The sequence below is a fragment of the Hippocampus zosterae genome, chromosome 18 (genome assembly GCF_025434085.1).
Source record: "Hippocampus zosterae strain Florida chromosome 18, ASM2543408v3, whole genome shotgun sequence".
Classification (NCBI taxonomy): Eukaryota; Metazoa; Chordata; class Actinopteri; order Syngnathiformes; family Syngnathidae; genus Hippocampus; species Hippocampus zosterae.
In genome coordinates, this window is record NC_067468.1 from 8,440,495 (window position 1) to 8,453,675 (window position 13,181).

The 13,181-nt window shown below is 45.3% G+C and overlaps 1 protein-coding gene across 15 annotated transcripts in view; it reads right to left on the reverse strand.

The window, feature by feature from the left end:
- The window catches only part of LOC127591268 (RIMS-binding protein 2-like), a 46,394-nt gene that overhangs the window by 12,323 nt on the left and 20,890 nt on the right, over positions 1–13,181 (reverse strand). For 8 of the 15 annotated variants that reach the window (XM_052051220.1, XM_052051221.1, XM_052051216.1 and 5 more), the window contains 13 exons: positions 10,690–10,812; positions 9,065–9,151; positions 8,007–8,057; positions 7,384–7,588; positions 6,275–6,426; positions 6,078–6,157; positions 5,906–6,015; positions 3,914–4,729; positions 2,803–2,826; positions 2,030–2,181; positions 675–1,421; positions 439–594; positions 78–224 (listed from right to left, as the gene is read on the reverse strand). In XM_052051220.1, coding sequence (XP_051907180.1) covers positions 78–224; positions 439–594; positions 675–1,421; positions 2,030–2,181; positions 2,803–2,826; positions 3,914–4,729; positions 5,906–6,015; positions 6,078–6,157; positions 6,275–6,426; positions 7,384–7,588; positions 8,007–8,057; positions 9,065–9,151; positions 10,690–10,812 — 2,850 coding nt within the window. The remainder of the gene's footprint in view (positions 1–77; positions 225–438; positions 595–674; positions 1,422–2,029; positions 2,182–2,802; positions 2,827–3,913; positions 4,730–5,905; positions 6,016–6,077; positions 6,158–6,274; positions 6,427–7,383; positions 7,589–8,006; positions 8,058–9,064; positions 9,152–10,689; positions 10,813–13,181) is intronic. The other 7 variants (XM_052051225.1, XM_052051222.1, XM_052051231.1 and 4 more) reach the window with 5 other exon arrangements.

Here is a 13,181-nt window from a genome sequence, read left to right on the forward strand (position 1 = left end):
TCTAAAACCAACAGTAAATTTGGATGGTCATGAGTGAGTCTTTCTGCTTGAAGTACAGTAAGTGCCAAGAACTGCACCTTGGGTGTGTTGTGCGAGTTGCATCGGCGTCCCTCGTCCAGCTGCATCTCTGAATACAGTTCCTCCTCATCCTCTTCCATGATGTCAGACAGGTCAGAGCCGCGGCTGCTCTCGCTGTGATAATCTTCATTGTGACTACAGTGAGGCTTTTGACAGTCACACACAAACACACAGACCCACTTGTTTAAGTGCACATACATACAGACGTGCACACGCCAAACACGCATGACGAATGAACGCACACACAGTGACGCCGGCGAGGTCGTGTTGGTGTGCAGCACTCACGCTCTTGTAAATAGACTTTTCTTCTAAGGTCTATTCAAAGCGATGCCGTGAGAAGGCTTGCCGCGTTTCACGTACCGGCCTTCCTAGTTCGGAGCCTCGGAGGAACTCATCGACTGAAGGTCCTCTTCGTCGGCGATGCGCCAACGCCTCCTCGTCTTCTTCTTCCTCATCGGAGTGACGCTGGTGGAAGGACTGACCCTGTTCGGCGTAACTAACAGGTCTCCGGTCCCCCTGAAATGTCAGACCCAAAGGGTACTGTTGACATGTTGCCATGGCAACCACAAGAACGTCTTGACGCGGTATTGTCAGACCTTGCCGCTCTCGGCCGCCACTCTCTGCGCCGCTTCCCGGGCGATGGCTTTGGCCACGTTGTCCGGGATGAGATTGCCTCTCGGCTGTGGTAGGATCCTCTGAGGGGAGGGGGAACGTGGATTGCCAGGGGGAGGGGGCTCAAGGGTGTGGCCCTGCATGGGTACAGGCGCCTGGGACGAAGGGGAGCGTGTAAGATCCCAACCAGGCGGGGCGGCGGCCGTCCGGTGGCCGGCGGCTTGCTCTTTGGCATCCAGATCTCTGGCACTTACTGGTCTCTGAGGTACGGGGTGGGGATGAGCGTGGGGCTGCAGAGGCAGTCGGTGCTGGGGCCTGGGACCTTGATGGAGCTGCAAGGGCTGCGGATGGGGATGCGGCATTCGACTCTGGTTCGGGTGGGGCAAGCCTGGGTGAGGGAGTACCGGGATGGGTTGGGGGTGTGGAGGATGGGGCTGCTGTGGGAGGGGTTGTCCGTGGGCTTGGGGCGGGGCAGGGAGCTGCGGGATGACATGAGGGTGATGAGGCGACGTAAGGTGAGGCTGGCCGTGGGGATGGGGATGCATCGGCGCCGGCAGAGGAAGCGGAGGTAGAGGCACGAGCAGGTTGTTTGGAATGAGGGCGACGTGGGAGTCCTGGGACTCTCCCTGTGCGGACAGCGTCCTGACGATGACCTCCCTTGCCTCCAGGCACTGTATCCTGGTCAGTTCCACGGTCACATAGTCTGCCATTGGGAACATCACCTCTGCTATCTGATTCCAAGACACACACGAGCGATTGGCAACGGCAAAGAAAGTCATTGATACTTCCCATTTCCTCTCTTCGTGTCACACACAGACAAGAAAAACTAATAACTCTGCCACACATCCTCTTGTGTCTATTGATGTTGTCAGAAAAGATCTGAAAATGTGTATTTAAGCTTTTTAAGATACATTCAATCGAAGTGAAACGTTTGCCCTCCAGGTCAAATGGAGGAACGGTAAATTTCTGACAATCATGGGATTTTTTTTCTTCGCATCCTTTTCTATTCAGTTAACTGAAGCGATCTGGAAGATGAGAGAAGACAGACTTCTAATCCAGCATCAAACTCAATAAATAAAACCATCTTTGCAAATAAAAGGTTGAGTCAGTCTTCTTGTCACGAGAGGGTAGAAAAAGGTTTTTCGAACATCTTAATCCTGAGTCATAAACCTTACACTGTCAAGAATTGGTGGTATTGTCTCCACAAGTGACCCGTTTCTGAGCCACTGAATCCCTGAGATTCTCTGTAAACCCAAATCCACCCCTCACTGTAATAAAAATGCTATATCAGACTTGGTCGTACATGACCGGAGTACGGGTAACAAAACATCCACCTGACCTTCTGTCCTTTAGTGCAGACAGCGTAGCCAAGGACGTTGGCACCATTGGATGTGCCTGTGGGAGACAATAGCGGAGGCTTCCAGCGGACCTGAAGGACCCCGGGTGCTTGCCCACAGAGCACCTGCACATCTTGCGGAGGCAGGGGAGGACCTGAGAAGTATAAGAGAGAGGATGTGAAATCCTTTCATCTTCAATATCCAATAGGTGACATACAAACAAAGAAAAGCATTCCACAAAAATGCACCAACATGGAATAGGAAGGGTTGTGATGTGGTTGCGCAACATCTCAAAAGAACTACATGGGCTCATTTATGAGTGGATGCTGCATAATGTGCAATGTTGTGATTTGGTGACACCGCTTAGTGGGCTAAATTCACATCAAAACGCCAGTGTGTGATACTTCATTCATGTGCAATCTGTCAAAATAAGGCACATGCACACCTGCATTTATGCAGACACAAATGCGTACTCAATATAGTACAACACGGCCGTTCCAGTGAGTCGTAAAGTGCCACTGTAAATGGCATAATGGCTAAGCCGGGCAACGCCAAAGGCGAGGAAAATGACTCATCGGGATAATAAGTGATCATATCTTGTAGTGCTCGGTATTGTGCTAATTAGTCATGCGCCCCTGAGGAAATCTGAGCAAAACCCATTTGATTTGGTTTTCGAAATAAAATCGGGATTTATTCAGTGAATACAAATGCCTTAGGCTCATTCAGGAGTGAGACGTATGTGAAATGAAGCTCGGGATTGATATTTGATTCTGACCTGTTCTGCAATAGGGTGTTGGACCTAGACAAGATACAATACACAACAATGGCACAGTAAGAAAATGTGGGACCTTTACTCACCCGCGATATAGTACAGCCCGTTCACCATGCACACATGCTTACTATTATGAGCTCTAATGCACGCTGCCTTTTAAAAATCCTCTTTTTACATATTTCGAGACGGTGCGCTCATTCAAGTGCGGGCGTTTAACAAGGCCAAACACCTGCATCCCCCGTCTTGATGAGTCAGAGCGTTTTCAGAGTGTTAGACGGTGAGCCAGAGAGAAAAGAAATAGCTACGTACCGTATTGGCCCGAATATAAGACGGCCCTGATTATAAGACGACCCCCTCTTTTTTAAGACTCAAGTTTGAAAAAAGACTTTGTCAACACCGAATTAATTTTTGTACGGAAAATAATTACAGTACATCCGAAACAAATGATTATAACAATATATTTGAGAGAAAAAGCACGTTATTTTGCCTCATTTAAATCTTGATATGTAAGCTAAAGTGCAATCACATTCGTAAATGAATGGCTTCTGGTTTTGAAATGTAAATTACTTACATCATAACTTTTCCTCAACTGCCGGTTATCCTGGCTGATCTTCGACTCACTTTTCTCCAGATTGTCGCGACGTTTCTCCATTTTCTGTTATCTCTTCTATTATTTTCTTCTCCTTTCTTTCTATTTTTTTTAATTTTTCTTCTTTGTGCTACCGCTATTTTTATTTTTATTCTTCGTGACAGGGGTTCACTTTGGCCTGAGGAGTCAAGTTCAGCATTTGCTTCAATTATATTTGGCGCCACCTAGCGTCGTGAATGGGTATAATGTATGGAGCCCGAATATAAGATGACCCGCACTTATTTCAGTGCAAAAAATACCATCTTATATTCAGGTCAATGCGGTACTTGTATTTAATCTTACTATTTTGGAATGGGTTTACCTAACGTTGTGACCGGAAAGAATACACACACGTACACGTTATTGTGCATTCACATCTACCAACAGGATCCATCTTTTCCTAAGTAGGAATATTGACAAAATCTATTGGGGTGCGATGAAGCTAGGCATACATTATTGATACTGTCTCCATGATGAAGTGATTACCTGCAGCCTGAGTGCAGAATTCCACTCCCGCTTCCTTTCTCTCCCTCTGCTCCAGAGGCAGTTGCCATGGCACCTGGTGAGGCTGTGCCGCCACCGTCACTTTGTACACCGTCAGCGGCTTTAGGTTGAAGAAGCGTAGTCTATACCGCCCCGGCTTTAGCGCTGTGTGCTCTACTCCGTCCAAGAAGACGGTGTGACCATAGTTGCTGTTACTTGGCAACCAGGAGAGCTCGGCTGTGTCCCGCTGGATGTCATCCACCCGGAGGCCGCAAGGTGCCACCACCACATTGGCTCCCACTAAAAGAGTACAGCGCAGCTCGTCCGACAATCCCCTGTCGGTAACGCTCTGTACCGACACGCGGTGAACGCATCCGTCCAGGTCCAGTTTCTCCAGCAAGCATTTGGTGCGCCCGCCAAATTGTATGCTGGCTCGTAGCTCGCCGTCCGCCAACACGTTGTAGCCAGAGATGTTCCCCCAGCCCAAAGGCACAACCGGAGGCTCCCAAGCTACGATGACGCTCCGCGCCAGCTGCTTGATCAGCGTGATCTTTCGGGGATAAGGCACAACGTCTTCAGCCAGGTCCCCCGTGTCCAGGGGTCCCATGGTGCCGTTGCTACAGGGTACCAAGGCTTTCGCCGAGCCTAGGAGACAATCCTGGCCAGCGCCTCCATCCACGGGCATCAAGGCTAGAGGCGTATGATCAACCGGGCCAAGATCTTCTCCTTCTCCAGCTTGAATGGACAGCTTCTCCTTGTCCTGGACAAACTCTACGAAATTTGATGGGACAAGTCCTCGCTGGCCATCCAGCAGCTCACCTGTGATCAAGAAACAAGTTGAGAGCGATGAGTAAACGTTTCTGACTTGAGGGTAGAAGCGATTAGTCGACTAGTTGATAAGTTGAGTTTACGACTCAGAAATCGACTGAATGCTAATCGTACGGTTTTGGCATGACATCTTCCAGTTTAGCGACAACTTTCAACTTAGACTCCGGAAAGAATAGCCTAAGCTAGCGAGGCAAAGCCCATTTTATTCTTTCAGATTAAAACTGCATATGTAAACACTGCGCACTCAAGTGTTCGTCGGTAGGTAGTCAGTGTTTGCAACAAGTGACCTGACATTTGCCTAAGGATTTGCACACCACCCTTGGGACCTTCTAGCTGACTATGGTTGTGATGGACTCAGTCAGAGGGCTAAAGGAGGGAAAATCCATCTTGTCTTTGATACTTCCTATAAGTGTAATAGCGTGGTGTGCTGATACTTTGGTTGATATGTACATCACCAATACACACTGGATGGACCTTCACTTGTGTGTGCGCATAAGCATGCGCGGACGAGAGTGCTGATGATTAAGGTGAGTCCAGATGGATTAGTCATCAAGCTAAAAGGGACCAAGGTCCCATCTTGACAACAGCTTGGTCCGCTGCCCGAGTCTCTCTACTTGACGGTAAACACACAACGCCTCCTCCACGCCGCCGTGCAATCTCACCCCCCACCCCCGCTCCCTTGCAGCTTTAATTAGTCAGAGCAGCTGAGCGCAACGGCGTCTGCAGCATCCTGCGCTAGCCCCGAAGGCTTGCTTGCGATTGGGAATTAGCATTGGGTCTGATTGAAAGGCCGTCATAATGCTTTGGAGATTTGATCGCAAATCTCTCCAGTCAGTTGTAAAGACAGTAAAAACCTCGGGCACAAGTGCACACATATTCTCCCACAAGTTAAAGATCTTAACAAACACACGGTGTGTTTTTTTGTTTGTTTTTTTAGTCCAGATATTCTTAGAAAAGATTCAATTACAGGATGTCAAAAAGATTATGGCGTGATTGACAAATGTACAGTGCTGTGAAATAGTATTTGCCCCCTTCCTGATTGATGTATTCCTTGCATATTTATCACCTACAAAGATTTCAGGTCATCAACGGTATGTTTTTATTAAGAGCTTTACTTTGCATTTTGCTCAACACTTTGAACGCCCAGAGTTGATTTTTCCATCTCACCTTCATAGAATCCGTCATCATCCATGTTGCCGTATACATACAAATACTTCCCAGCCACAAGTGGGAGCTCTGCCTCGGGATGTTCGTTTGGTCCATCGTAGGGATTGTAACTAACAGAAGAAAATGCATCTTAAAAGGAGTCCAAACAAATGAAGAAACTGAGGATCCTCACCTGTATCGGGCAGTGCAAAGGCGGACCTGGCCTGTGTAGCGGGGCTTGGACCTGTGTGATGGGTTTGGTTCATCCTCCATCTGTAGATTGACAACAAACGCAAAAAGAAAATCATCGGTAACTTACCGACATAGAAAAGAGCTGAAGTCTGCTTACTAGTGCGTAACAAAGCTTGATCCCAAAGTTTGAAAACTCACCGCTGATGGTGTCAGCCGACGAGCGCAGCTGGCGAGTTCCGTTTTCACGGTGCCTGATTTGACGGACGGCCAATCTGGCCTTTCCCTGTGTCCGGTCTGCTGTGGGCACTGTAAGAACTGGGAGATCAGTGTGTTTGGCGCTCTCTCATCGCCTGGGAGAAATTGATTTCCATCACAATTAAAGAGCAACTGTCAATTCTCCTGCAAGCCATTTTCATCTCATTGCACGTGGCTATTGATCTCCTGTTAAAGTGAGCGAGCAGGCAAACACCTTCCACGGCCGAGGCTAGTTTTGGTCTCATCAACGAGAGCATGCGGCACATTTGTCCTTAAATACCATCAATGTCTACGGGGATAAGCTCATGAAAAATGCAGGGAACACAAATTGCAGTGTAAGATCGCAGACAGATGAATGGCTGGAGGAAATCGGAGCTGGTAGACAGCACTGTATCACTTTTGTGGTCAAAGCGTGACTAATATGATCAATTTGCACAAACGCTACTTAAGTGTATAACCACAGCCGTGCTATTTGCAGCCCGTTGTCCGTATTTTAGTAGCTTTTCCATTCTGGTGCAATGCCCTGCAGTCTACAACAGTGTATATACGAAACAATTCATTCATTGTGGCTCCCTCTGGTTTGCGGGACTTGACCATCAGCGGGCGGTGTAAAATAGTCATGCAGACACAAATGAAGAGTTTCACAACTACTGTAAGTTAAGTGATATAGTCAGAGTACAAAAAATGGGATAAGCGTACGACTACAACCGGTGCCAGTAGTCCTGACCCGTTGTGATTTTTCATAGACAACATCAAGATGACAGTGATGGGCTATGGGGGAAACTTGACGTTTGGATTTGAAACATGCCTTTTGTGATAACAGTCCAGTAACCTTTTTTTGACACACTTTATATAAAAACAAGACAGTATATCATTGTCGATCTTATTTTGACTTAAATGACGTACTGGAGTTAGCCTGTAAATAAATGAAAGGTGTAGCATGTCAAAGTTTCTGTGTGAGGCCTTTGGATGAAACATTTTCACAGTCTTGGAACTCTGAATCGTTTCCCTTTTCATTTCTTGAACTGAGATTAATCCGAGATGGGACCTACCTGCCTCTGTCTGGGTTTCAAATCCGACAGCGACTTTTGGGAGCTGCTCCTCCTCTGAGAGGAAATTGGAGGATTCGGGGGTGGCTTTACTCAGGAGGATTTCCACAGAACGGGATTGTAAACGGAAATTCAGCAGATCTTTGGACAACTGATGGAAGTGTTCACTCTGTGACCCGCATGTCTGCCCCAGGTCACAAATGTGGACCTTTGACAAAGGATGAGAGGAGATTAAGATTAAGCATTTAGGCACACGGTGGGCATGAGTTTGCACACAATTGAGTCTTCTAAAGAGAAGATTAGCTTCTCGTGTGCGCCGATTATAGTATGATACAGCTATACGGATAAACAGACAAAAGACGCTCACAAATGCTCAGTAAGATGCCCTATTTGTGTATTTGCAGAGGATATGCAATGAGTATGACATGTGAGTGTCGTTATCTTGTCATGTATTGCTAAATCATCAATGTCGAAATATCCATTGCTTCAAGGATGATGACACTGCAACACCGGTGCTACGTGTTCGCCTTTCTATGGTCTTTTGCATTGCATGTTAGTATTCAACTAGCAGATTCAGCTCCAGCAAAACTTGCAAGATTACACTTTTTTGGTGTGTGTTACTGTACCTCTAACAGTTGTATGGCTTGCTCATGGTCACGGTCAGCTTGAAGCCGGGCCTGGAAGAAGACGACACACACTGACACGTGACACAATAATCACAATCCGTGGACTCGGAGAGGACAACACACACCTGACGTGCTGTCAACGCTGTCCGCTCAACGTAAGACTCACCACAGGGACAAGTTGGCCTTGTACTGCTTTAATGAAGTGTCACAGATTTGTTTCCCCGGCACAGTGGCGAGTACACTAAGTCGAAGTGAGGTATAACGGATTTAAACTATAATAAACTGCTTGGACATGATTTTCCTCACTTGGCTTGGGATCGTTTTGAAGCGCAAAACTTTTAATTCCATGCGGCTTTTGGAGATGATGAACCCACCGTATAAATGGATCATGTTTTGGAATGGTCAGCCGTGTTCAGTGAACCCCATACTCAGTTATACGTTCAAAAATTTGGCGATTTTTTTTTTTTTTTTGTGCTTAGGCCATCCAATTGTTTGCATCGTGGCTATGATATATGATAAGTATGATTTGAATACGCTCGAACACCTCCAAATTAAAGTGTTATTCGCACAATATTTAAATTTACTGTATGCCTGAGGCTTTTTTTTTTTTTTTTACATTTCCATCCGTGCATGATGCACAAATAAGTAATAGTAAATACTGTAAAGCTGAGTAAAGGATACCGATATGCTGAGAGTACTGAATGCTGTTCATTTTACAATTGATGATCAAAAGATATCAGACAACACACCGCTTAAAAAAAAATAGAGTGTAGGCTGCTGGAAAAAGAGCTTGAAAAGAATGTAAATATAACAACAAAAAGAACATTTTTAGCAACCCAGGAAGAGATAAGCCTGGATGTTTTTTTCATTCGGGTGACTCAGTACAAACATCATATTCCCAACTAGAAGAGCATTTGACGTACTGGACACCACCACCAAGACCCATCGACCAATAAGTACCGCGCATTTTTTCGACGCACGGTCGACCATTCAGATGTAATCACAGGGAAAGTCAATTGTGTCATCAATCTGTAATTCCATTTGTACTTTTGCCGTACCTTTTGCAACTGATGGATCTCTTTCTGCTCGGCCCGCTCATGCTCTGTCTGTGGCCGCTGCTTATCCTCATCAGTCTTGCGCATATGCTGCCGAGACACAGGCCGTAATGTAAATGGAAAAAAAAGCAAACAAAGCCACAAAGAAATGGCTAACCAGGTTATTAGGATAGCTGTGGTTATGTTTGGCACTGTTTTTACGGACGCAACAGGAATCAAGACTCTGTTGGGTTTCATGCTTGCAACTTTCTTTCTTTTTAATATTATTTCAGTCACTTCCAAATATAATCACCCAAAGCACATGGACCACATGCTCATATTTATCCTTTTTCAAGACTTGACAGTATGTGGCTACTTTCCAGTCATGACAGTGAAGTGTTTCCGCTCTTTGTCTCATTCCAAAAGCCTTTTTTTTTCTCTCTTTGGGCTTTGACAGTGGTGCCCTAAACGAAAGCAGCTAGCAGCCGCTTTGCATAATCACGGAGAAGCTCTAAGCTACAGAGTGCTGGTTCTGCTGAAGGCCTGTCTTGGAAGCCTTAGAGAAAACTTTTATGTCTCTCGGCTCCCTGCGGGAATCTCAGCATTTGCTTTTACTATACGCTATGGTGATTATACAACAGGAAAGACGTTGGTGGATTTACGGTCGTGTGACAGATGTTTTGCGTCTATTTGATTCAAAGCGGGCAGCTTGCCTGTGACTGACGCATCCGGGCAGGACGAGGACATAATACAGAGAGTGAAGTAAATCACATTTGGCCTAGTATGGGAAAATGATGTTTAAAAGATTTTTGTTTCAGTCAATGAAACAATATGATTATTTGACTGCCGGGAAAACAACACAACCAACAAGATGTGACAACACGGGACTGTACAGCAAGAAGCGTTAGCATCCGTCTCCTTATCTGCTAGTGTGCCACAAAAAAAAAAACTAATCGTTCCTGGCACCTAATTGCATTTCCATTTCTTGAGAGATTTGAATGCAATTATTTGGAGAGTTGCCTTCCCGTTTTTGTCTTATTGTTATCATCCGTGGGTCATTTTTTTTTGAAAGAGCTTTGCTGTTTTTAATCGTAATGCCTTTCCTCTATTTCACCATCATCATCATCCTGAGCGGCTTCGTCTAAACAGTGACTTTGTCTTTAAAATCAATACGCAATGAGAAAGTGACAAAGCTTATTTCCCGGACCACGAAGCAAGTCTTTTTTTTTTTTTTTTTTGTCCGCACATGGACACATTGCTTTTTATAATATCCTGCTAACACACGATCGAAAAATGTCGCGGGAAGGCAAGGATTTGTAATGAAGGCGGTTCTCACTGTGGCGTGTCAATACAAATATTTGCTACGTTTTCCTTTTGGGCACTATTTATTTTATTTTTTTTGCGCTGCTGCTTTGACCAGTGTTGGTAATTTTGCGGATGATCGCAGACCGTCGGTTCTGTGGGTGGGCAGGCTGCGCAACTGTGGGAGTGTTTACAGCCGATTCAAGTTGCTGTGAATCAAAGCGGCTCCTCTCATTTCCTTTCAATGTGGCGCAACTCACAATCTTGACTGAGACGTCTCTGTGCGTCTCTGTACATAATCTCAACACAGCCGAAGATTTTGTGACCTAATCAGAAAAACATCACACCTTTAGAACCTCTTCCAGGTTCTCGACTTTACCCTCAAGTTGGTTGCGCTGCTGTTGGGCCGCGTCTCTCTCTTGGCTCACCACAGAAAGCGTCTCTTTCAGCCGAGCGAAGTCGGACTGGACCTACAGGTATAACGTTGGCATATGTCATGAAAAATGGTGACGGAGACACCACGCAAGGGAAATGTACAAAAATAAATAAATAAGCAATCTGTGAATCAAAGACTACTGATCATAGAAATAAAACATCTATCCTTGACAGAAATGATGTTGCTATAAAAAATTCTAAAAGTGGCTTACGAAATAACAAACTCGGTAAAATCCGTATCAAGTTTTAGAGGTCAAACGTGCAAACAAAAAAAATGAAAGCATCTCAAAAACCTGATGTGTCAGAAAGTAAAACGGTGAAGACATTTTTAATCCACTTACGATTCGGGCCCGATACCAAAATAATAAAGTTGAACTCATTCAAAGTTGAACTCATTGAACTCAAAGTTCAACTCATGTAATCTTTTCAATTTCCTGTTGCATAATTAGCCTCTTTGGTGTTTTACAGAGTGAATGCGAACTCACAAGTGACGAATAGCGCATCCGTCCAAAGACCCACTTGTTCCAATTATTAAGGGAGGCAGCTTTAACATTTGACTGCAGGGTGGATTGGGGCTTCACAGTCGGAGCAGGAGTTCATCAGCACGCATACGAGAGCTCGCTGCTGACGCCAGCTTTAAGTCCGCCTCCCTTTGTCACTCGGATGCCTCCGGCTAGGAGGTTTTCTATAAATGCAGCCTCGTAGGATCCGTTCCGACGCTCTGTGCCAATCATCTCATTAATTAAACGAGTGCACGAGCCTACAAAAGATAACGGCGTGTACTGCGTAAAACTTGCGGGGAGAATTTGCTCGTCGACTCTTCAACGTTATCTCCATAATAATTACCGAAAATTCTTTCAATGAGCATAATAAAACAGTCGTAATTATTTGAGCTGTTTCACTAATTGGACATGCTACCCACAAAAATCGTTCGTACTGATTTGAAGGCCTTACCAATAAATATATGCCATCTGAATTCATCAGAGGTAGCATTTCCATACGTCAGTAGGCGCTGCTATTTTCCGTTAGCAACAGAACCAACCAAACTTAGATTCACGCATGATGTAGTCCTTTTTTTCAGATAGAAATAAAGTTGCTAATATGCTAAATTTGCCAACTAAGCTTTTCGCCAAGGGATTGCTCGTACTCCCGTTTCATTTCATGCAACCTGCCAGGTTGGCACAGTGTTCACAGTTGGAACCTTTTTGCCGAACAGACACGCACAGCAAAAAGCCCTTGGATGGATGTCAAGTGCGCCCCCTTTGTGAAACACACGAGGGTAGCTTATCGCAGACCATCACAGGTGGTCACTTCATATGAATATAAATCATCATTAACCCTTTCAGGGTTAGTGTATTATGTTTTCATTAAGATTACATTTGGTTTTGTTCCCTGAAGTGCCCTTTTTGTCTCCACCTGTTCTCATTGTGAGAGTCCCTTGTGACTAACCAATCAGCTCCCTCGACCCTTTGTGTCTTGTCCAGGTGTTTCTTGTTATCTCGTCACTTCGCTTGTATTTAGTTCCTGGGGTTCGGTCAGTCTTCTCAGATCATTGTGTGTCTCTGTATGCTCCTGTCATGTGTTTGATCCTATCATGAGTTTGCAGCTGTCATATGTTTTATTTATTTATTTTAGTTATTATTTTAGTTAAATTTATTTATTTATTGGATATCATCAACAGCAGCCTTTCTTCTGGTGTAGTTCCCCAACAGTTTAAACATGCTGTGGTCCAACCCTTGATCAAGAAACCTGGTCTTGATCCAGATGTGCTGTCAAGTTACAGGCCCATTTCCAAACTGCCTTTCATTTCCAAAATTCTGGAAAAAGTGGTGCACATGCAGTTGAAACTTTTCTTGGATGAACATAACATCTTGGAGGTCTTTCAGTCAGGTTTCAAGACGATGCATAGCACGGAGTCAGCCCTGTTACGCGTTTCTAATGACATCCTCCTGGCAAATGACTCTGGAGACCACGTGTGTCTGGTTTTATTGGACTTAACTGCAGCATTTGATACAGTGGATCACAGTATTCTGCTGACTCGTTTGCAGCATTTTGGTGGGCATTGGCAGCAGTGCTCTTGAGTGGTTTAGGTCCTATCTTGCTGACAGGACCTTTTGTGGACTCGCTGACAGGACCTTCTGAGTCACGCACTGCTCCCCTGTCATGTGGTGTTCCACAGGGCTCAATTCTGGGGCCTCTGCTGTTCTCGCTGTATCTGCTCCCATTGGGTTCCATCTTAAGGAAACATGGTATTCCCTTCCACTGCTATGCAGATGACTGCCAGATCTATGTCCCACTGAGCAAGAAAGACGCCTTCTCATTAAGGCCACTCCTATCCTGTCTGGAAGAAATCAAAACCTGGATGGCACAAAATTTCTTGAAATTCAACGAAAAGAAGACAGAG